The sequence below is a fragment of the Crotalus tigris genome, unplaced genomic scaffold (genome assembly GCF_016545835.1).
Source record: "Crotalus tigris isolate CLP2741 ecotype Arizona unplaced genomic scaffold, ASM1654583v1 scf7180000018308.1980950, whole genome shotgun sequence".
In the NCBI taxonomy this organism is placed as follows: domain Eukaryota; kingdom Metazoa; phylum Chordata; class Lepidosauria; order Squamata; family Viperidae; genus Crotalus; species Crotalus tigris.
In genome coordinates, this window is record NW_024096936.1 from 677,212 (window position 1) to 702,053 (window position 24,842).

At 37.7% G+C, this 24,842-nt stretch overlaps 3 protein-coding genes, 1 long non-coding RNA gene and 2 other non-coding genes across 12 annotated transcripts in view; 2 read left to right on the top strand and 4 right to left on the bottom strand.

The window, feature by feature from the left end:
- Window positions 1-1,541, bottom strand: part of TRIM66 (tripartite motif containing 66) — a 65,474-nt gene extending 63,933 nt beyond the window's left edge. For all 3 annotated transcript variants that reach the window (XM_039350202.1, XM_039350199.1, XM_039350198.1), the window contains exon 1: window positions 193-1,541. The gene's annotated coding sequence lies outside the window, so the exon portion shown is untranslated. The remainder of the gene's footprint in view (window positions 1-192) is intronic.
- Window positions 1,542-1,708: 167 nt separating this feature from the next.
- On the top strand, window positions 1,709-3,704 carry LOC120311072. Of its 2 annotated transcripts, none has more exons than XR_005557516.1 (3): window positions 1,709-1,788; window positions 2,268-2,417; window positions 3,581-3,704. It is a non-coding gene; the product is annotated as an uncharacterized LOC120311072 (long non-coding RNA). The 2 variants fall into 2 exon arrangements; XR_005557517.1 differs by lacking the exon at window positions 1,709-1,788 and adding an exon at window positions 1,819-1,837.
- LOC120311101 lies at window positions 2,299-2,430 on the top strand. Its single transcript, XR_005557524.1, has one exon. It is a non-coding gene; the product is annotated as a small nucleolar RNA SNORA3/SNORA45 family (small nucleolar RNA).
- A 4,292-nt stretch (window positions 3,705-7,996) lies between the features above and the next one.
- RPL27A (ribosomal protein L27a) lies at window positions 7,997-14,990 on the bottom strand. Its single transcript, XM_039350204.1, has 5 exons — window positions 14,871-14,990; window positions 13,868-13,931; window positions 11,532-11,607; window positions 9,854-10,028; window positions 7,997-8,202 (listed from the first exon to the last, which is right to left on the bottom strand). Exons 1-5 carry the CDS (start codon window positions 14,871-14,873, stop codon window positions 8,074-8,076), a joined length of 447 nt encoding a protein of 148 aa, XP_039206138.1. The 5' UTR covers window positions 14,874-14,990; the 3' UTR covers window positions 7,997-8,073.
- LOC120311102 lies at window positions 11,110-11,240 on the bottom strand. The gene has a single exon (XR_005557525.1). It is a non-coding gene; the product is annotated as a small nucleolar RNA SNORA3/SNORA45 family (small nucleolar RNA).
- A 3,420-nt stretch (window positions 14,991-18,410) lies between the features above and the next one.
- Window positions 18,411-24,842, bottom strand: part of DENND2B (DENN domain containing 2B) — a 155,423-nt gene continuing 148,991 nt past the window's right edge. For 2 of the 4 annotated variants that reach the window (XM_039350205.1, XM_039350207.1), the window contains 4 exons: window positions 23,982-24,093; window positions 22,204-22,443; window positions 19,626-19,712; window positions 18,411-19,311 (listed from right to left, as the gene is read on the bottom strand). In XM_039350205.1, coding sequence (XP_039206139.1) covers window positions 19,277-19,311; window positions 19,626-19,712; window positions 22,204-22,443; window positions 23,982-24,093 — 474 coding nt within the window. In that variant the 3' untranslated portion in view covers window positions 18,411-19,276. The remainder of the gene's footprint in view (window positions 19,312-19,625; window positions 19,713-22,203; window positions 22,444-23,981; window positions 24,094-24,842) is intronic. The other 2 variants (XM_039350208.1, XM_039350206.1) reach the window with 1 other exon arrangement.

Sequence of the window (24,842 nt, forward strand, 5' to 3'; positions counted from 1 at the left end):
CATGCTATATTATTCTTGAAAGAATTCCTGTGTAATTTGGGTAAACTCATGCCATTCTGGAAAGCATACCAATAGGATCACACAACATGTGTGCTTTTAGGCAAAGTTCTTATTGTAGTCTCTAATTCAAATAACTACAGAGGAACACGACTGTCATTACATTACATTACATCTACAATCATATGCACCTACCTGAACATAAGTACCACTGGTGTTATTCAGGCTTATTCCTGAGTAGACACATATAGGTTTGTATCGTAGTGTAGGCATCATACGGAAGAAATACAATAGAATGACAGAACATTTTAGGTACCACCATTAACATCAAGCTCAGTTTCTGGAAACTGTATAAGAAGTGCTTGCCCTCTCCATCTGTCTTTAGCAGGAATTTTGAGCTTTCAGAAACATTCAGGTTATCTTTTTGATGTCATCCATCTACTGTCTTCCATTTCCCATTGTCATATAGTAGTTTTTTTTCTAATTCCTCATATGCTTGCATCATTCCTCCAAGTTTCTATTTGCTAATCATTGCCTTAAATATCAGTATATTTCTTCCAGGATCAGTTCATTGGTTCTTTTTGCAAATGATGCAAAACTTTGTAGCTAAATTCTGACAGAATATTCTTTCTCAAGTGGAAAAATACTATTTGACCTATTTTGATTTTAGTTGCCATGCAATTGTTTTAGCTTATGAGCTTGCCTATGCTTGCCACTAAATTACTCCCTAAAATTAATTCCGTTACTATCCCACCATATTTCTGCCAAGAAAACTATCACCTTCTCTTCATCATAAACTGTAAAGTAATTAAGGATGAATGGTTGTCTTTGATTTCTTAATATTTAATGCATATTGTGTAATTTTCATTGAACAGATACAGAATCAAGGGTAAGCAAAAAAAAACTTTTCTAGAAAAAAATCATATGAAATTTACTATTCATATCCACATATTAAGTACTTGGCTGGAATTTGGCTGTATTGGTTCTGATTCCAATTATCTGGGGGTCAATTTTTGATGCGACAATAATTCCGTTAGTAACCATTACTAAAAACTCTCAGCAAATCACATGCACGGTTCTGTGTAATACGTTTTTTTAAATCATTCTTTGCAAGTTCACAGCAACAGAAGATTAAACAATCCACGCATTGCAGTAAGTTTCCTAGATGCACAGCTCCGATCGTATTTGGAGCAAATACGACCACATAAGAAATTTAAGGAACCCCAAGCTACTCTTTTCAAAGTACAGTTCGTCCTAGACCCGCTTATTTTAACGGAATAACGTGCTCCCTATATCTTTTCGCTTTATTTCATAAATAACAAATCGTAGAAATTTGCCATGCGCAGCTTAATAAGAATTGTACTTTTATGAATTCAACTAAACGACGAACAACCGATAACCAATCTCCAATTTCAGCTTATAATAGAGTCGCTCGTCTCAAAACAGCTGCTTTGTATTCTCCCACGTGACTTATCCGATCAAATCGAAGATGCCGGCTCAGAGCGCGCGGGTGACATTGTTATTTAGAGAAGGCGGAGTCGACACCTGCATCGTACAACCTTAAGGATCCCATGGGGAACGTCTATCATTTCTATCATAGAGTTATCAAGGGCTAGCACGACCTATCTCTCTACGGACAAAGCGACTATCGGCGCTTTCCTGCCATTATCGGATGTTGAGTGGCTAGGCTTCCCTTTCCCGCGTCTTTTCTCCGAGAGCATGCTGGGAAGCATTATTAAAGGAAGCCGTCTTCCGTTGCTTTGTCTTTTCGGTGTTGCGCTTTGCAAGATGGTGAGTGTTGCCAGGGGCTGTTAGGGAGAAAGCCAATAAATCAGCATGGGTTAGTTTTTATTTAATTCTAAAAAAAGAAAAAGCAGTGGTGTTACGTTATGTACTTTAGATTTTGTGAATAAGGAAAGCTAAAACACTGTCTATCAGTCGTAGCTATGGTAGTAGGGTGGAAGAGATATTTTTAAAAATTATTTAAATTGAGATATATTTTTTTTAAATTGCACTGTTATAGAAAAAAAATAGCGATGATCAAAATGTTGAATTTTCAGCAAAATTTCCAAGATAATTTCTGCCAAAATCTGTAGACGCGGAGCAGCGTAGTTTTGCATACAAATCTTTTATATCCTTTTTTTCAAACCTAAATATGTACAATATTCCTGCATTTCTACTGATTTGAGAAAGGCTGGTATATATTTTTGCTCAGTTTCGTTTTAACGCTGCAACTAATAATGCATTCATAATATGTGCCATAAATACAGATGGAATTAATCTGTTAAACTGAAGGTTGTGACCGAGACTAGAGTCACATCTGGATGTCATCAATCATCATGGTGTGCTATAGTCCTCGAAGAATAATAACTGACCTTTATTCACTGACTGTCTGATTCATTAGCAGAGTCAGTTGCCAGGTTGGTAACATATGAATTATAGCAAACTTTTGCTGTATTGCTGGGGATAGGCCAGGGGATAACTTGTGGTTACATGGTAGTTCTGAGGCAAGTAGTTTACACTTAAAAATTTAAAACAAAATAAAATAGCAAAAAAAAATCTTGCTTTCCAAAAGAAATTCTTCAAAAAAGAAATAAATTACTAGAATTACTTTAGTTATGTTATTTGTAAATAAGTTATAAAAGAAGCTATTACTTGGTTATGAGATAAACTCAAAAGTTTTATCTAAAGCTCCAAAATGGGCTTCACTCATACCTGAAATTGTGCCCCAAAACATGGATAATTAGTTGATTATTGTATTCTATGTACTATTAAAATTATTTCAGATGTTTTCAAATAGGCATTGACTTTGATTTTTCTATTTTGGTACATGTTTAAACTTAGTAGTTAGCAAATTTTAAAGTTCTCTATCAGTGAGTCAGGATTTGCCTAATTCTATGCTTGTGTAGAATTCTCCCTAGAATCTATATTGTCTTATGTATTTCTGTAGATATTAGTATATCAGGCTTGTTAGATTTGTTACATTGTTCTGTAAACAGAAAGTGAAATCTAACTGCAATACCTTTTGTTTCCAGGTATTGTGATACATTTTGCAATGCTAGGATTCCTTTGGGAAGACTACTAATCTTAATTCATTGCTTATATACACTCCCCCCCCCCCGCACAGCGTCACTAGGGTTGGAGCTGAAATAAAAGGCCCAGAGCCTTTAGCATTTTCTCCCTGGCCTCAACTTCAGCCCCAGTGCCACCCACTGCCACTGAGAAATGCCACCCAACTCCCCACACTCCAGCCAATCACACTAATATTGTGCAAAGTCCCAGTTGCCCCACCACTATGTGGTCCCCAAGTTTTGGATGCCTAGCTTAATCTCATTAACCCATTCATTTTTCTCCGCCTGCTCATAATGCATGCCCTATTTAGAGAAAGAGTAGTCCATGTGGCTTGGAAGAAGCAGCCTCAGAAAGAAGGCCTGATATAGCTGGCAGATGTAAAAGATGAGGTTTACTATTTTAATATTGAAGAGAGGCTGCTGCATTGCTATAAACTGGTAGACAAAACAAGCCTGATTATATAATGGTAAATTGATATAAATTGAATACTACTTTTGATTTTTTTTTTCAGGGATACTATAGAATCGGAGAAAAGAAGGCGCTTTAGTAATTGATTACAGAATTCATCTGCAACTGAAAAAGTGATGAAGTAATGTGAAATCTTTATATTTCAATAAAAATCTATAAAAATCAAAGCTGATTGATTTCTGCTTAATTATTTGGGCATCAGATTTTGAGGATTGAAATGAAATTCCCATGTTCTAGCAGTTCCCAATATTCTGTTTTATTTATAGCAATAAGATGATGTTGCTTATTAATTAAAAACATTTATTTATTATGGAGAACCAGTTTGGTGTTTAGTACCACTTCAAACACAAAGCAAACTGAGTGACCTTGAACCATTTTGTCTCCCTCAATCCTAGAAAGGAGGCAGTGAGGAATAGATATTAGAACTGCAAAGTTCAAAACTTGTAAAGATATTTTTGAAAGTTTCAGACGGAAAAAAACCCCACAAGGTTCAAATCTAGATTTTTAGACTTCATTGTTAATTTCAATGGTAGAGGAAATGCTTATCAGAGATAGAGATTACATATGAGTAAGATAGTAAGTACTCAGCTTTCTTACCTTTCAGGATAGTCTTGTAATAATGAATTTCCCAATTTAGTAGGGCACAGTAAAAACTGCTTTCTTTGGTCTGTCCAGAAACTTTTCTCCATGCTAGACATGATTTCATATACCTCAATTGTGAATGCCCTGCCTTTATTCCAAATGACATTTTAACATTCTAGCATTTTCCACAAAGATATTCTACCCTCTTGATTAGATAACAAGTACAGTGCTTTGATTAAGGGAATCTGAAGATACAGGATGGGGGTTACTTGGCTTGGCAATAGCATCTGCAAGGATCCCAAAATTGTAGCTAATCAAAAGTAAGCAGTATCGGATCACGGGGAGAGAAGTAACCAAACTAAGTAGGAAGGTATTAGTAGAGGGGAGGAAAAAGAAGCAGAAAGTTAGATAAGGAAGATAGAAAGGATAAAGGAAAAGAAAAAATTGGGGCAAGGAGGAAAATACCAGCAAACAGGAGCGCATCGAATGAATGGCTGCACGTGGAGGCAGCCAGCAACAGAATGAGAGCCAGCTCTGGAACACAACTAGAAACAAAAATTAAAATAAGCAAGAAAATGGTAAGAGAACACCTTGACGAATATAAATCAATGGGAACCAACAGATTACATCCCAGAGTTCTGAAAGAGCTGGCAGATGTTATCTCAGAACCATTGCACCATATCTTTCATAAATCCTGGAGCATCGGGGAAGTACCTGAGGATTGGAAAAGGGCTGGTGTGATTCCCATCTTCAAGAAAGGGGGGTAAAACGGACCCAGGAAACTACAAACCAATCAGTTTAACATCAATACCTGGGAAGATCCTAGAAAAGATAAATCAAAAAACAGATCTGCAAACAAAGTCATAACCAGTAGCCAGCACGGATTTGTTAAAAACATCATGCCAAGCCAATTTTATTTCATTCTTTGACAGAGTGATTAAACTAGTAGACCAGCAAAATACTGTGGACGTAGTATACTTAGATTTCAGTAAGGCATTTGATAAAGTAGACCACAACCTACTCCTTCGTAAATTGGAAAAAGATGGAATAGACAATATTACCATCAGATGGATCTGTAGCTGGCTGACAAACTGTACTCAATAAGTAGTCCTCAATGGCACTACATCCACATGGAAAGAAGTAAGCATTGGGGTACCCCAAGGTTCCGTCTTAGGCCCAGTACTCTTCAATATCTTCATCAATGATTTAGATGGGGGAATTGATCAAATTTGCAGATGACACCAAACTGACAGGAGTAGCCAATACCCAGAAGACAAACTCAGGATCCAAAAATATGTAGACAAACTTGAACAATGGGCCGTATCCAACAAAATGAGTTTCAATGTGGAGAAAAGCAAAGTTTTACATTTAGGCAGCAAAAGCAAAGGTACAAGTACAGATTGGGAAGACCTGACTTAAAAACAGTAACTGTGAGAGGGACCTTGTGCAGCAACCAAAAAAGCTAATACAATCCTGGGTTGTATAAACAGAGGCATAGAATCAAGATCATGCAAAGTATTAGTACAGCTTTATAAAACCCTAGAGACCACACATGGAATACCACAGCCAATTTTGGTCACCATATCACAAAAAAGATGTTGAGAGTTTGGAAAAATTTCAGAGAAGAACAAGATGATCAAAGGCCTGGAGACTAAAACATATGAAGAATGGCTGTGGGTCTTGGGTTTGGCTAGTCTAAAGAAAAGAAGAAATAGTAGAGACATGATAGCAACATTCCAGTATCTGAGGGGCTGCCACAAGGAAGAGGGGGTCACGTTCACCAGAGCACCAGAGGGAAGGACAAGAAACAATGGCTGGAAACTGATCAAAGAGAGAAGCAACCTGAAATTAAGGAGAAACTTCCTGACAGTGAGGACAATCAACCAGTGGAACAGCTTGCCTCCAGAAATCGTGGGCGCTCCATCACTAGAGATTTTTAAGAAGAGACTAGATAACCACCTGTCTGCGATGGTATAGATTCTGCTGCTTGAGCAGGGGGCTGGATTAGAAGACCTCCAAGGTCCCTTCCAGCTCTATTCTATTCTAAATTGTAAAAAGTTTTTTTTTTCAATAAATTATAATTTTGAAATTATAGAAAATTGTCCCTTTGTATTCTGCGCTGGTCACCTGTAGTATTCTTACATTCTGGGCACATCACACTGGGTCTGTGTTGCTAATAACCTCAACAGTCACCAACTGGGTCAAATCATTATATTTTTAAAATAGTATGCAACCCCTTTGGCCACAAAGTGCCAATGTCCCACACATCATTACAGTCTATCATGTTTTTTTTTTAATCTGGTATAGATCAGACAGTACATTTGAATTTTCTCACAAAACTTTTGTTGTAACGAATTCCTGTTCCTTTCAATAGTAATTGTTTCTATTTTCTTGTCTTTATCTAGAACAGTGGTTCTCAACCTCTGGGTCGGGACCACATTTGGGGTCGAACGACCATTTCAGGGGGTCGCCAAACAACGCAGTCCGCCATTTTTTCCCCCTTTTCCTTAGCTGTGCTACTCCCTTTTATTCTGTTGGCTTTTGAAAGCCAATAGAATAGACTCTCTTGAATAGAGTCTATTGGCTTTCAAAAGCCAATAGGAATTGTCCAGGCTGTCTCTGCCCTGCTGAGCCCGCCAAAAGTCCCATTCTGCAAACGGTGCTGCACCAGTTGAGTAGACTTACGACCGGTTGGGGGTCGCGGCATTAAAAAGGTTGAGAACCACTGATCTAAAATCTTCCTGTTACTATAAATTTACAAACATTTATGTTCTATATCTACATTTCTATCTGTAGTCCTATCTTAACTCTTTCAGTCTTTCCTTTTCTTCCTATTTCCAAGTCTTCAGTTCTTGCAATAGCCAATCTCAGTCCGTTCGAATGTGAAAATGATTTTTGCTCTTCTGGACTTGTGAATAATTTTTTCTCCCTCCCCCATCTGTTTGTGAAACAGATTTATGAATTCCACTTCTGAACTGTTGCACACTGGGTTTGCAGACTGGTGAGATTCTTGTTCTTCCCAAAACTTCTTCAGATAGTCTTGAACTTTCCTTTTGCTGTAGAAAAACTGTTGCTGAGATGTTGCCTTTGTATTCTTTCCCACTTCTCTGTCATCTCCTGGGCTTGATCCTTTCTTGCTTTGTTCCATTTTATGAGACAAACTCCAATCAAGGAAGGTAGTGTCATTTTAACCTTCTTTCCCAGGCAGCACCTGGAAAGAAATGTCTGCCCACTCCGAGTGGAGAGTTCATTCTTGACTACATCACTAGGCTCTTCCTCATTAACTAGGCAAGTAGCAGTGGCTACAGCTGGACCATTGTCAAGACATTTGACGTGCCTTGGCTGTAATTTTGCATTCATAATACTTATTTTTTCAGCTTTTTTTCCTCTAGGATAGATTTAATCCTACCCAACACTGTCAGCGTAGGATTTAAAGATAAGTTGGGGTGTCCCTCAGTGCCACAATTCAGAATAAAATAGCAAAGGATAATAGGGAGTATTATTCCCACTGTTATAAGACTGTGGGAATTGTCTATTTTTATTAAGATTGTTGTGATGCAAATACAACATTCAAGTACAAGGGACAATATCATACATGTGGCTAGGCAATTTTCTATTATCCCACAATGCAAGATATGGAACAAGGAAAATGGAACATTCTGCTTTAAGCACTAATAAAAAACTTTAAGCACTGGAAAAAAAACTACTGTAAACGTAATTTTGATAGTGGAATTAACTAACTGGGGAGGAGGTGATTTCCTAATTCCTGAGAGGAACGCAAACCTGGAAATTGGATTGGTGGCCTAAATGTTATTTTCCAGTTCTACAATTCCTCTCAAAAATCAACTTTCTAGTATTGAATGTAATTGCGAGAATATTCTGATGAAAAGTAATTCCAACATCTGAAATAGTTTATTCATGCCTGTGATTTAGTATGGATACATATATAAACATTTATGCCACTAGGACACAGGCTCCTCCAACTTCCTTTATTTTTTCTTCTGCTCTTCGGCTGAAGAATTTTGCTTTCACAATGACAGGCTGCTTGGGCAGCTTTCCTTTGCCCAGGACTTTGTAATACCCCTGGAAAATATCAAAACACAAGCTTAAAATTAATAACATGTAGTCCCTTGAAGTCATTACTCACAGTGTCAATAAAATCAATGGGCAAGTATTTTTAAAATATTGTATATCAATTCTAATAATTGATGCCTTTTTGCATTTACTGGGGGGGGGGAGGAATTGATCAGCAATCCTCTTTAGCTTGTGTATAAAATTTACTGGAAGCTTTGCAGTCCGAGACCAAAGGATAATGTGACAGGGTCAGCTCCCGTCCTTGCCACAGCTCCTACCCATCTAGCAGTTTGAAAGCAAGCAAATGCATGTAGATAAATAGGCATCACTTCAGCGGGAAGATAACAGCATTCTGTGCACCTCGGCATATATTTATGACCATGGAATAATTCGACAATGCCAGTTCCCTCAACTAGGAAATGGAGATGAACACTGCCCCCTAGTGTTGGACACAAGGGAAACTTTTATCCTTTTACAGCATAATTCTATTTGAGTAAGAGTGCACTGTATCTCATTTTGCCCATTATACCACCAAGTTTGAAATCTCTTCAACAAAATCTTGAAAGATAATTACATTTTAATTTGTAAAATCATGTAACCTCTAAAATAAAACTGAGATCTTTGAATCTGGATGGACTTGTGATTGTCCGTCCCCCCCCCCCTCCCTGGGGTTTGGGATGTTTTTACCACTGGTATTGGATAAGGTTACTTTTCCCCATTTAAGATTGATGCACAATTTGGGGGTCCTCCTGCTTCATGGCAGCTGTGGCCAAGAGAGCCTTTACACGAGTCCATCTTGTGCGCTGGATGTGTCCTTCCCTCAACCAACAGGCTCTTAAGAGTTACTTGTGCCTTGGTGAGTTCAAAACTGGACATGCTCCACATGGGGCTGTCCTTGAAAACCATCCAGAACCTACACCTGGAGGGTAAAATGCAATTGCATGAGTGGTAACACTGCCTATGTCATCACTGCTAAGTGAGAGGCATTGGCTGGGTGCAATTTATGGTGCTGGTTGCTACCTATAAATTCATTCACAACACAGGGCCTGTTAGCCTGTGAGGGACTACTTACTTCTAGTTCAGTGGTTCTCAACCTTTCTAATGCCGTGACCCCATAATACAGTTCCCCATGTTGTGGTGACCCCCAAGTGGGTATGGCCACCAATAAGAGGGAGTAGGAGAGTTAGGGAAAAGGGAAAAAAATGGCGGACAGCGTGGTTTGGCGACCCCCATGAAATGGTTATTCGACCCCAAATGGGGTCCCGACCCACAGGTTGAGAACCACTGTTCTAGTTGTTTCTGCCCACTTGGTACATTCGGGCAGAGCAAGTGCATTCAAGGCCCCCTCTATTAAATATTGTCATCTTGTGGGACAAGTAAGTGTGCCTTCTCTGTTGCTGCCTCAGCCTCCAGAATATCATCCCCCCAAAGATACACACAGTGCTCACTCTCCTGGCTATGGAAAACCTTTAAGATCTGGTTCTGTTCCAAGGAATAAGTGTGTGTGTGTGTCATATTTTTATTGCTTTGGTTGTTTTTTAGTTCAGGCTATTACATTTTATTTTAAATTGTGTATTTTAATGTTGTAAGCTGCTCATTTACTGGAATAGACAGACATAATAAATAGGAATTTAAAAAAAAAACAGATGAGAATACTTACGGAGCGTACAACATCAATAACTGGAGCTAGTCCTGCTGGATTTTTAGCATAATTCAGCCTTGTCTGCTCACTAACAAGCGTCCAGAGCTTATCCAAATTCACTGTCGGGCAGAAGTGCTGGTTCTTTTTCAAGTGGTAATGTCTCATACCAACCTTTCCAAAATAACCAGGGTGGCTAGTGAAAAAAAATTACATGCAAAGTAAATTTACTAGGAAATGCATTATGACATTCAATGGTAAGCTTACCTAAAATCTATCTATCTATCTATCTATCTATCTATCTATCTATCTATCTATCTATCTATCTATCTATCTATCTATCTATCTATCTCTTAATCATCTAACTTATTGGCCACCCATCTTACCACAGGGTATTCTATACTTTGTAGAAGGAATGCCTTTTGTCTTCAGTTCAAGCTTCTAAGATCTTCCCAAATGGTGCTTTTTCACAAGGCAACTAAATTTTCTTTTTTCTCTTTGAAGATATTTTGCTTCTTGTCCAAGAACCTTCTTCAGATTTGACTGGATGGTGGGGAATGGAAGGATTTATACTCCTTGCAGACAGCTGGTCATTTGCATTATTTTAGAGAGTCCTTGATACCACCTGGACGTATGCAAATGGAAGTGGAACCTTCTTGGAACTGTTGAAAGGACTGTATTATACACTGAAGATAGATGATGTCATATTTTGAACAACCCTCTCTCAATGGGGGGAGATATTCAGTTTACAACATAGTCCTTTCAACAGTTCAACAAGAAGTCTCCACACCCATTTGCACTATTCAGGTAACCCTGATGACACAGATAAGCCTCCAGATGGCATCAAGGACTCTCTAAAAGAATGCAAATGATTAGCTGTCTACAAGGAGTATAAATCCTTCCATTCCCCACCCATCCAATCAGAGCTGAAAAAGCTTCTTGGATGAGAAGCGAAACGTCTTCAAAGAGAAAAAAGAAAGTCCAGTTGCCATGTGAAAAAGCACCTTTGGGACATCCTGGATGACTAAGAATCTCCAGACTTCTAGATCTTCGACACATAAAATCTAATTATATTAATATGGTTATTACAAACTTATTTCCTGTACTCAATGCTATTCCCCTCCATCTACTCTCTCCCTATGCTATTTCTACTTTCAAGCAGAAACACCAGGATCCATCAATGGCCAGGTATAAAAGTGTTTTTGTAATAGGGAAGAATGGTGGTTAGTTACATCATTTCGTTTTAGAAAACATGTAATTTCTTAATCATTCAGAGTTTCTGTTACTAACCTGGTGGCTGACTGTGTTGGGAAAGAGACAGTCAGTGAATAAAGGTCAGTTGTTACTCTCTGAGTACAATAGCACACCATGATTACTGACAGTACCAAGATGTGACTCTAGTCTCAGCTATTTGTCACTTCTGATAATGATTTAGAAATGACAATTGCAATCCTAAACATTTTATTAAAACAGTTTTCTCCGACTTTTAGATGTGTTGAGCTGGGCAATTTCCATCACCTGGTCAGAAAACTCAAATAGTGAGCAAATATCATAGAACTGTGTACAGCTTTGTTTCAGTAAATAGGTAAAATGTATCCAAGGTACATTGATCTTGGTTCATAACATAGGTCTGCTCTTTATATTACATAAAACTGAAATACAGGAGGCAGTTGTGAGAGAAAAAGGAAAAGTAGCTTACTATTTGTCAAAGTTAATCCTATGGTGGTGCATACCACCAGCATTTCCACGGCCTCCAGGATGTTTCCTGTGTTTACCTATGGTGAAAAAACAAAAGCTATTAATTGGAATTTAGTCTAGAAAGTTATTCAGTCTAGAATGCTACTTAATTTGTTAAATTTAGCCTTCTTTTAATGCAGTGGTGTTCAATCTTGGCAATTTTTAAGACTTGTGGACTTCAATTCCCATGCTGGCTGGGGAATTCTGGAAGTTGAATTTTACAAATCTTAAAGTTGCCAAGGTGGATACACATTAATTTTAATGTTAATAACTACCTTTTAAATTTCATTCTAATAAATCATGTAGATACTTTGAATCTGCACAGGTAGCAATCACTGTCACAGATGTGAAGACTTGGAGTATCTAGTCAAAACTGTTTTTGTCTTGCCTTTGAGATTATTAACCCTTCTTCAGAGAAGATAGTATAAATGCAAGATATGTCACATAAAGGTATTATGCAAGCCAAGCTACATCAATAGTCAAATCCAACATGAACCTTGGCAGCCAAAGATGGCAGCTTGTGGCCTTCTGGCAGTTAGTGTGGTCAGCATAGGCAATGCTGAATTTTACCGATTCAACAGCATTTGGATCAGGGCTTGCCAACCAGTGGTATGGGTACCACCTGTGGTACATTTGCACCTGGCAGGTGGTATGCGACCATCCTAGAAAAGTAGCGGGGGAGGGGAATGAGCTGAACCGGTGGCAGCACCGCACAAGCCTGAGCGAGAGATGGCTGGAGCTGCAGGGCTGTCAGGGCTCAGCAGAAGCTCCAGGATCAGGGCCAGGTTCCAGCTGGAGCTCGGAGCTGATCCTGGTGCTTCTGCTGAGCCCTGAAGAAGCACCAGTCAGCTGGAATGTTGCAGCATCTCCAGGGTCTTATGATTTACATTCAGATGCTTGGCAACTGATTCATATTTATGACGGTCATGGTGTCCCAGGGTCATGTGAAGTGACCAAACCTGCTCCAAACACCCAGCAGATGGGGGGAATAAATACCAAAACCTGTACTTTTATCACCCCCCCCCTTTTTTTGGTCATCAAGTTTTTGACATCTTGCTAGGCGACTGGTGGTACTCAGATATTGCCATATTCTAAAAGTGGTACAATGGGTGAAAAGGTTGAAAAGTCCTAATCTAGATGACAGATTTCTCAATTCTGATCTATATGATATAGCCATCTTCACTAAGAGAAGCTTAACTGTTAATTATTCTTTGCTTTTTGGTAACTTCTATTCTAATTTTCATATACTAAAAGCAAGTATATCTGCTGTTTTATGTTTATATAAAACTGTAGTAGCAAATTTACCTAATTATACTGCATTAATTGCATTAATCTGCACAGCATTTTCAGGGTTGCAATCCAAAAGAATCTTCTGATGTCATCTATTAAGAGTTATTACTTGACTTCTGAGTAAATACCTTCATGATTAAAAATGTCTCTCCACTAAATAGTTATTATAGACCAGTGGTTCTCAACCTTTTTAATGCCGCGACCCCCCCAACCGGTCGTAAGTCAAGGACTACCCAACCAGTCGTAAGTCGAGGACTACTCAACTGGTGCAGCACCGTTTGCAGAATGGGACTTTTGGCGGGCTCAGCAGGGCAGAGACATCTGGACAATTCCTATTGGCTTTTGAAAGCCAATAGAATTAGACTCTATTCAAGAGAGTCTAATTCTATTGGCTTTCAAAAGCCAATAGAATAAAAGGGAGTAGCACAGCTAAGGAAAAGAGGGAAAAAATGGTGGACTGCATTGTTTGGCGACCCCCGTGAAATGGTCGTTCGATCCCAAATGGGGTCCCGACCCACAGGCTGAGAACCACTGTTATAGACAAAATCAGATGCTGCTACTACAATAAAAGTATTAGAAGATAAAAGCCAGAACATTCATCTCAATAATTTAAAAGGTCACAACTTTTAAGACAATACATTCTGAACACAAACGAAATATTCTACCTCATCAGAAGCAAAATACAGTGTAAATCTGCTTTTTCTAAGTAAGAAATCAAGGTGCTACAATGATCTATACTTTGAGTGCTCTCCAGCCCAATGTTTCTGGATGATAGTGATACCTAATAGGGCCTTTGATACTTGTCAGAAATTTAATTACAATCATATGGCACCTCACCTCAGTAAATTCCCATTCTGCAAACTATAACTATCCATTGTTTAGCTTAAGTAATAGAAAAAAAATATGAAAAGTGTGTGTGTGTGTGTGTGTGTGTTTCCAGGATTTCTAATTTCATAGCTGAGAAAAAAAATTCCATATTTTCAAAAGCTTTGTATCACTAATGCTTACCAATACGTCCATGGCCATGACTGACATGCCCCCTTAGTTTCCTTGTCTTCCTCAGTCTGGAAGGCTAAAAATGTAACAACAAATTTGATTATAATAAAGGCACTCTATTTTTTTTTCCTTTACTTCACCCATCTCTGCAGGTTTTCTATAATCTCTACTTTATACAAAGAAACTTTTCTTTTTTTGCATTTTGTCTACTTCGCTGATTTTTTTAAAGCTGTATAGAGGAAAAACCAGAGGGAAATTGTTTTAGTGGTGGCAGAGTCTCAGATCACTTTCTTTCAGGGAAGAGCAGGCTTCAATCAAGCCCAACAAATAATTAAGCCCAAATCCAACAAAATTAAAACTAGGCCGGGTGGACATCCTCCCATCCTTCCCCGAAAATCTAAGTCGAAATCAACATCTGAAAAATAACAAAAAATACAGTCCTAACAAAAAAAAAGTTTTACCTATTTTAATTACTGATGAATGAAAAGCAAAGGCGAGGAGGAGATTTAAGAGGTGGGGTAAATGTCTATGGAGATTCTCATGATTGTCCCAAAGGTGCTTTTTCAAGTGGCAACTAGACTTTGTTTTTCAGAGCTGAAAAAGCTTCTTCAATGAGAAGCGAAACGTCTTCAAAGAAAACCACGAAAGAGGCAGTTGCCTCTTGAAAAAGCACCTTTGGGACAAGAGGTGGGGTATTAGGTATTTATTTTGACTGCTTTGGTAAAAGGGTAAAATCAATCAATCAATAAATCATAAATAAACAAACCATAACCTTCTGGTTTCTAGCCTGGTGCCTTAAATACCGCTTCAAACAGTCCTTGGAGCACAGCCCTCCCCCGGGGAAGTTAGCAGAGGCGTCTCCCGCCCTCGGGGCAACCTCTCCTCAGAATAGGGAGAGACATACAGCCAAAGGCTGAGCAGCAAGAGAAACCGGCGCGGCCTCCCCTTATCCCCACTCCCCAAAAGGGGCCAGAAGCCCTCGAGCCCGAGACTAACCACGTTGCTCCCAACCTACCATCTTGCTTGATCGGCGACAAAAAGAACGAAGGAAGTGGGAAGCAACGTCTCGCGAGATTTCGCGTCGCCTCCCGGAAAATTTATTTTCTCGCGATCTCGTAGAAAAGTACTCTCTCTCTCTCTCTCTCTCTCTCTCTCTCTCTCTCAAATGCCCCCGTTTCCGCTTCCGATATCTCCGAAGTGGGGCTTCTTTAGATTTGGTAGATATTTGAAAGAATAGGATTGTGTTAGAGAATTTCTTTTCTTTCGTTTCGCTTACTAATAATCCTATCCCGTTTTCCTACCTGGATTGTTCGAAATACGTTTTCATGGTGGGTTTTGGTTGTTGGCTGCCTAAATAAAATACTAATGATGGACGGAAGAAAACTGTTGTTAAATTTAAAAATGAGGCTAAAAGTTAGCATTGGGCGTGATTTTAATTTGTTTCATTTATAAGTAAGCGCTTCAAGGAACATGCTCTGTAAAATCTCTGTCTTGTTTTTGTCTCAACCCAAGAGATGCGATCCGTTCCTCAAAGGCTGCCCCCTAAAGTAATCCGCCGCAGCAGGCGGACATTTCACAGGTATAACTCCTAATGCAGGGCTCTCCAAACTTGGCAAGTTTTAAGACATGTGGACTTCAACTCCCAGAATTCCCCAACCAGCATGGCTGGCTGAGAAATTCTGGGAGTTGAAGTCTGCAAGTCTTAAAAGTTGCCAAGTTTGGAGAGTCCTACCCCAATGTAACCCTTATTACTCTTCCATAATGGGGAGTACTGAATTTCTGGACCTGATGCAGCCTTTAAGAGGACAGGAATGTGGATTCCTCAGAAATACTTCATCCATAGTCTGATTTCTCTTAAGGGACAGTAATTCTGCATTAAACAAAGCTTCTAATCCTGCCTGTTGCGTGAATTTTTATATCAAAATTAAATCATTTTCTTCACAAGAGTGTAAAACAGCAAAAATACAGGAATTTAAATCAACTGAGTTCTCACTATGCCCCATTTCTGCTTCTGTCCATGTGTATGAGATTAATGCTACTTGCAGCCAGGGGATTTGGTTCTTGTGTTAAGACAGGCTCCCATAAATGAATTGCATAACTGAACATGAAATTAATTATTTCATTGCTTGGTAAATGAAGAATGACTTGATGGCACATATTGTTGGACAAGAAATACGTGTGCTGCCTATTGTGCAGGTAAATACATATGGCAAGTACTGGTTAACTCGTTGGAACTTGCAGAGACCAATCAAAGCAAAATTCAGAGCAGGTTTTGACAGTGCTCCCATCCTTCCTGTAGAGCAGGGGTCCTCAACCTTGGCAACTTTAAGACTTGCGGACTTGGACTCCCAGAAAAAAAAACTGGCTGAGGAATTCTGGGAGTTGAAGTCCACAAGTCTTAAAGTTGCCAAGGTTGAGGACCCCTGCTGTAGAGGACTTTAATATGATTCTCATTTCTCTACAGAATTGTTTCTAAATCTTGACAACTTTAAGATGCATGGGCTTCAACTCTCCAAATTTCCCTGTTGCCAAAATACAATATGAATTATTTGTACATTTGTTTTTCTTACATAGTGCTGAACCTTTAAAGAAGCAAAACTAAAGAAACATTGGAGAGAAAACAAGCAACAGTCTACACTTGCTAGGTTTCTGCCTAGCATTAAATCAAACATTGTTGAGGTTACAACTCCTCAAAAGTACAGTAGAACTTGCTTCTGATGAAATGGATATGTAAATGGGGATATCTGGCCTTGGCTGTTGCTCTTGTGCAAGTTTAGCAAACTCAAAGGCTAGCTTTACTGTTCTAAACAGGGAGAGTTGACTTATCACATGACAAAGTAAATATAAACATTTGCCTAAAAGACTATTCCAATTTAAATATGCACCCTATTGGAACGCTGATAGTGGCATCACCAAGGGAGCTAATCTGTGCCGAGTCTTGTATTGTAAGTAAACAGAATTATCAAATTGCTGGGGTTCAGAAGATTCATGCTGCATTTGTATGTAGTTCCAATAGCCTTCTCTCCTCCCTCTCCCACATATTTAGTTTTCAAAAGTATAGCACTTCAGCCATTGATTTAACAAAGTGGAACTGTCTTTGCTGGATTCCAGAGATGTGTATTTAAGACGTGTTTAAAAGGAACATAGAAGAATGTAGATATATGTCAAGACCAACAAAAACTGGTAATAATATTGCCCTTTTTAGGGAATTGTATTGTTTTAGAGCAGTGGTGTCAAACTGCCAGCCCATGAGATAGTTATATCATATGGAGGCCGCTCACCCCAGCTCCGATAATGCAAAAAAAAAAAAGTCACAATATGTCACAACACATCACATGACACAGCAAGTTTGATACCTATGTTTTAGAGGATATTATACCTCATTTGAAAACATAGAATGCATTTTAACTAGAGCAGGTCTTAGGATTTTGTTTCCTAAAGCCATCTAAGCTCACAGTTAATACTGGATCCTGATCTATAATAAGCATTTCTTTCTCACATTTATATCATTTGTATCACAAAATTATTCAGATAAGATAAATTGACAGAGTTTTAATATCTTAGTGATAGAAGATTATTCAGCTGGTGCAAATTAGCATATTATTAGTGGAGGAATGCAATTATTGTCTACTGGTTGGTTTCTGGTGCTGGCCATTATTTATAAAGCTTATAAATGGCATGCTGCTGGTATATATCAGGAACTACTTTATCAAGTGGGACTCTGCCTATCACCCAGGTTGAACACTGCATGAAAAATGGTTAGACTCAGCTTTCTTTATAGAGAGCCCTGCATTGTAGAAGTTGCTTTGACAATACATCTTTGACCCTGACTCTCTGAATTTCTGAAGACCTTGCAGGTGAGTGTGGATAGCAATCTGATTTCATCTTGATTAGTCTTGATTTTTATTGTTGAGGTTGGTTACATTCTTAATTGCTTGTAGTATTCTAACACATAGTTTTTGTGATTGGGGCAATTTATAAATATTGTGAATAAAGATGCCAGTGATGTAAATTTAGATTTAACAGAGATTTGGGTGTTGCAGGCATTCTCTGTTCCCTAATAGTTTGGTATATTATGATTTTACTATACATCCATGGGCTATGCAATTTCTCTGGCTAGAATCCACTGGAAATAGGACCATGATGTGATCCAGAATGTTACTCTTCTGAGATAGGATCCATTTTGCATTACATTTTGCAGCTCCTGAGAATGGCTTGTGGCAGGAGCAGCAATAGTAGTAAATTTCATTTTACAAGTGGAAATATACTTGTGACTCATAGGAGCAACTTGCATAATCTATTGTTTGTGTTATTTTGCCATGACATAGAGAGCAAATTATAATATTTTCAGAATATGGATAATTCAAAGTAAAGGCTTTTTGAGTTTAGCAGGATTTGCTTGAGGTATAGGACAGGGGTGTAGGTTGTTAGGTATGTATTTATTAACTTTATATACTTCTGATCTTACTGTCAAGCAACTCTGTGCGGCTTTATAGTCCAAACTTGATTTACAGTGCAAACTTGCATATATCTAAACAATAAAAAGTCCATGAAGTTAAACAAAATAATCCTTTAGTAACTTGGAGTTTTAGTCTAAGTAAATCTATTTACTAACTTAGTGAATACATTTTAGAAGCACATTATTTAAATAGCCAGAATTTGAGAAGTTTTCTGATTATGGAAGTCTGACACAAGTATTTACACAATTTATTAGAAATAAAACATACACTAGAAAAGAATGCAATGTATCTAGCCATTTGCTGCCAAGGTGTTGAAAGGCCAGAGATTTCTTCATGTTTAGCAATTATAGTGCAGAATTCTTTGCAATTTACTGACCATCATTCAAAATAAAACAGATTGTTTGGGATTGTGAGTCAAGTACCTTATTGCAGAACAAAAGGATATTTTTGTTGAAAAAATGAATTAGAAGAAAAGCTGAAGAAAAATATAAACTCTGTCATATAAAAATCAGTTCTCTTTCCATTCTCCCACCCCTGAATTCACCCACTGGTGTTCGTTTACTTCCACAGCACAGCCCTAACAAACATCCTTCGGAGTCAGTGGTTCTGCTGAGACAGTCAGCTGCACATAATTCACCATTCAATTTGCACTAAGCATAACCCAGTCCCTAATTAAGAAAAAAAAGCACCTGCTGTTTTTCAGGAATATACAAACATTACCACAGTTGTCTGTGCTCATTACAAAAATCATTGTTAAAGCTTACAGCACAGCTTATTATTTACAAATCTCTACCAAATACATTATTTTTGCTGGCACACTGTTAAAATTCAATTTGCAGTCACTTAAACATGTGAGCAGCTCATTCTGTGCCCTCCAGCACTAGCATCGGAAAAGCTGCAGGTGGTGTTCTGTGCCCAGTGTCATAAATAGTCTTTTGATCCACATCTCACTGGAAAGGAATTAATTCTTCTTATGAAGAAACTTCATTTTATTTCCTGCAATGACAAAAATTGAAAAGCCTCCCAGTTATTATATACATTTAAAATCAAACACTACAGTTCCCAATTGGCACTCAGAATCTAGCTGGTTAGTAAAAAGTAGATACTCCAATTTACGGATTCTTGTCTGTATAATTTAGATTATATAATTTGTTCTTAATAAAGAGCTTTTCTTTTACACCCATCAATGTGGTACACCAAGGAAGCCTCTAAACAGAACAGACTTTATATCAGGGCTTTTGCCTCCTGGTGCCATATGCATTATAAGCCTAATCTCCGAAATACAGATATTTCAAAGCCAAATTTCTTACCAAGGCCTCGTAGAAATTTATTTACTCCACTTTGTTCAGTGTCTGGAAGTTCTTCCAAATACTGTTCAACCCTCTGTTCAAAAAGACCTGCAGAAAGAAGATCAAAGAGAAAGTGCTGGGTTTTGTCCAAGAAAAAGGAGGAACAAGACTTGGAGTTTTTTTTATTTCTGATATAGCCCACAGCCAGCTTTCACCCAGCTTTTATATTGTTACACATTGTTTTCAAAGGCTTTTATTTCATTCTACTATTTATAGATTTGCATTTTTTTCTTTCAATCCATGTTAAAAATATTTCCCACTTTCAGGATATCTTTTTATTTTCTTAATACAATCATGCACATTCAATCAACTTCTCAGGGAAAAGGTTTATTTTGCTGAATTCAACATAATACCTGCAATACAATTGGCTGCCTTAGAAGTCTTGCCAATGTCCAGTTAATATGAAGTTTGAAGGCAACGCAATTTCTTCTGCACAGAGCCCACACTAAAATTAATTAAACATTAATTTTGCCTTCATTTCATCATCTCACTCCCAGGATTTACAGTAGTCCAGTGTTTCTCAATCTAATACCTCCAGATGTTATGGATTACATGTCCCATCGTCTCTTGCAACATTGCCCTCAGGCTGGGAAATGCCAGCTATAATATACTTACAAACTGACTTTTGTAACAGAGAGGGTATCAGAGGGAATAAGGGAATTATAATAGCCTATTTATTAGACAGAGTACCTTCCCCTTAGAGACTCTGAAATCTAGCTACATTATTATAGGAATACACACAAGTGCTTATATTTTTCAGATTATGCTTTTTCACTGATTGTCTAAAATGTCTCAATGACTGGGGGGGGGAGAGAAAGATGCACAAATTGTGTGCATATTTGAAGCCTACATAGCTTCATCATCTTATATAGACAATGGGCCTCAATTGTGACCTTTCCATAAGGCATCAGAAATCTTCCTATTTGTTTCCCTCTCTTATCTGGATAGACTGTTTCCAATCAGAAGGAACAACATAAGCCTCCCTTCAATTTTCTGAAGCCTGATTAGTAACTGCATAGGCCAACAGGTGGCATTGCCATATAAGAAGGAACCTTGATCATTAGCTGTAGTAAACCTGGTTCTGGGTACACAAAGCCATACCGGTAGAACAATGTCAAGTGCAAACATCAGACAGTGCAGTTGTTTAAAAGTCAAAGAAAATTATATTATCCCCTATATCTTATTTGCCATGTTTTGTGCTCCTTTTTAATTTACAATGATTTAATACACTGTTCCCCAAAGTGATTGATATTGACCCTAAAGGGTCAATGGGGCTATCTAAGGAGTCACTGTTGTTCCTAATATTATTTGTACTGTAGTACTATTACTTAAAGTAGTGCTTAGTAAATTATTTAATAAATGTTTGGTTGTCAATGAACAGTTTGAAATTTCATGAAGGGGTACATGACCCAAAGAGTTTGGGAACTCTTGATCTAGTCTTTCATTCCCAAACCTATCTGCCAACCATATTCTTCGATTAGTTCCATTAGCTTGCTCACAGCAATGCAGCAAAATAGTTGTACAAGTTTCTCAATCACACGCATTAAGTACAGAAAAATATGCAATACGATTCCTTTCTAAATCTGTAACAGATACTTAAAAAAAAACATTGTATCCAAATGTTTAATTCTGGCAATGGAAGGTTTATTCCCCAACTCCACCCCATATCTTCTGTCAAATTGATAAGGTTTTATTTATTCAATTGTTCTCTTGGGGCAATTACATTTTTTAAATTTAGAGCTGGGCTTTACTTTGTTTTTTGTGAAGCCACTCAATGTTGTTTTTTGGAATTGGGCAGGCTAGAGATTGGATGAATGGATGGCAGGTGAACAGATAGTTAAAAAAACAAGCAGTGTAAATATGTATGGTGGAGAAGAGAGTAGCAGGAAGTCCTGTCACTTGACCTTAAGCCTACTTTTATACAACTGGAAGTAGCACAGTATTTTTCTAAGTAATTCAGAAAAGATAACATTTCTAAGAATTAATCCCCTTCTTGCATCTGCATAAAGCCTACAAAACTAAATGCACCCAACACAGTAAGTCATGATTTACTTTACATTGCTTATTAGTAAATGTTGATATGTTATAAATGAAACCTAATCCAAAATAAAGTATATTATGGTTTCGCTGAATACATGTATGTACTAAAAATACTTAAAATGTATACACATTTTATCTAAATACAAAAACCCTTAAGGTAGGATAAAATTTATATCTCTATGAGGATGAAGGTTTGTTCTCCGAGCCTGTGGATTGGTTTCTGAACGTTTCGTTACCAGACTAGGTAACATCTTCAGTGGAGTTCATATCTAAGTGATTGTCCACTAGGACTCCGAGATCCCTCTCACAGATGTCTGTGTCCGTGCTCTTCTATTTATAAGGGCTTCAGGTTATATATCTCTATGTTGTTCAGAAATAGCCATCTGGTAGAGTGTGCATATGGGTGAAGCAGTTGCATGTGCCAAATACTTTGCTCCATGGCTCCCTAGCAGTCTGAGATGAAAAAAGGCTAATCTGCAGCTAATAAAACCGGTCTTACCTTTTGCCCTACATTTTCTCAGTTCTCTGTCTTGAATAAAGCCGGCAAACATCTGAGATTCCATAAAAACTTCTAAAAAACGACGGATGCTCTTTGAAGCAACGGATTTGCGAAAAGCCTCCCTCTGGAACACTCGCTCAGCCTTTTCATTTTGGGTTAGGAAAAGGGAATAGTGTCCAATAGTCTCTACAAAGAAACGGATGAAGACCTCCGATACTAACCCATTTAAGGTATTGCATTCTGCAAGAAAAAGTGGGAATTATTTATTTGCACTATTTGTTTACAAAGAGCAATTCATACAGAACACAAGCAATTAATACAAATGGATGTACAAACATTCAGCCATAGTCATTTGACACCCCCCCCCCAAATTCACAATCAGTCAAAAGATCGACTTGCAGGTGGCTAAGAGGAAGGGTGTGCCAAAGCAGAAGAAGCCTGACTTCAAGATTCCCTGAATTTATTATTTTTCACATTTTTGAACCACCCATCTGGCTCAGAGAGGAGCTCTAGTAGGGATGAACCAGCAGAATCCCTTCCCTGCAACCACATAGTAAAATGCTGGATTACATTCAAAATTATCTGTTTCCCTGCCCAACTGAAAGTAAATATATTTGCTTTTACGGACTAAATTAATCCTTATGATTAAAATATAAGAAGCTGCATTATCTGAATAACTTTTACTATGCTTGTATATACCTAAATATTGTGGTTTCCTAATCTGTTCCTCACAGCCTCTTTGTCTTCCATTCTTGGTACTCTTCAGCTAAAGATACTTGGGCGCTAAATATTTTAACAGTGAGAAGGGACAACAAAGTTAACTCAAGTATTTATCTCTTTTTGAGAAACTCCTTCTCACAAAGGATACTTCATAACAAAATTATTCCGTTTGTACTTAGCAATAAAAAGAAAAAAATATTTTATTTAAAAAAATTATAAGATTTTAGCAATCTAAACAAGCCTGAAAAATGTTGGAAGTGATGAAATATGTCATGACATCATTGAATAAACAATGCAATTTTATACTTTCCTCATGAGGTCTGATGCAAGTATGTAATTTCAATCAATTTTTTTTTATAAGTAATGACACATATTCCAACACACATACAATTGTTCATAAATCCCATTATAAGTGCAGACACTGATTCACATTTTGGCTAAAATATTAGGGTTCAGTCCTGCAAGGATTTATTCTGTAAATGATCCATGAAACATATTCATGAAAAAAATCACAGTGACAAATTCTACAAAGTTAAAAGATGTAGTCATTCAGAGGCTAAGAAATACAGGAAACATATTTTTTAATATTATCCCCACTTAAAACATTTCTGATATGTGACACAGGATAAATAATTTTGTTTTGCTAGGAAAGTTTGTTTGCATCAACAACGCCAACTTATTTGAACTAAGCACAGTTGATCTTTTGCTTCCTCGGGGACTAGTACAACATCCAATCTTGTAATTAAATTCTTATAACAGAGTAAGTGAGCCAAAAAACAGTCATGGAAATGATTTTTCAGAATGCCTGGGCTTGGATTTCCTATTCAACCAATGATTAGTAATCTGTATTTTGAAACATAATGGGAACAACCATTAAATTATCCAACAAACTGTTTGCTACAGAAGTGTCTTTTTAATTATGAAAAAATAAAGATTTGTAATAAGGTGGTCAGTTTAAATACAGCTATCTTTGTTTCTCTCTTAGTGTCTAAGGACACATTATTCTCTCTTCCACAAAGACCCTGCTGTAAACAGGATTTCTTCCAAAACTGTCTTACCCTCATCTGATTCACTGTCTGAATCTTGGTTTATCAGATCATTTTTCCTCTCTAGGGCCTGCTCCAGAGCTGCTTGCAATTTCCGAGGCAAAAGTGTGTCTTCATCATCCATCTGAAGGGGAGGGAAGAGACTGCTAAGATTTCATTCTTCCTTTTATATTCATCTACTCTCAAACATTTTCAGAATCAAATGTATTGCAAAATAAATACTAAAAGCGTGTACATACTTCAAGAATACAATGCATTTTAAGATTTATGTTCTTGCAAACGGGAATTCATAAAATGTACTATTTGGAGGTGATAGCTATTCCATAATTCCTAAAATTTCATCCCTTCCAGGTCTACTACAATCATCTCATCAAGTGCAAATCTTTTCATCCTTACAATGACGTCTAGGCAGAGGAAGAATGGGAGAACAAGTTGCCTCATGGAGCTTTTTTTTTTTCCCCCAGAAAGGATGAATACTGTAGGAACTCTTAAGGAAGGCACAACTGTTTTGTAGCAATATTATATTGGCCTCCAAGGGAATTGATTTGGTATGGTGATTCATGAATTAACGGGGTCAGATTTTTAGGTAAGTCTTTAATTTTGGTCCTTAAAACTATATATAATAGGAATCACCAATACTGTCTCCTTTTGGGGGCAGTTTTAAAAAAACAAAAGAGCACCCTAAACTTCTCCAAGTCCATCTATAAAAGTGTTGTGATCACTTCTTCAAGGTAATTTCTCTCTCTGTGTACACACACACACTTTCTGGTTAGTCTTATGACACTAGAACTTATGGCCTTAAATCTGTACAACGTATCATCTTCTATGCTTTGTCCTGCACTTGATAAAGTTCTGCAGTCTCTGTTCATGCTT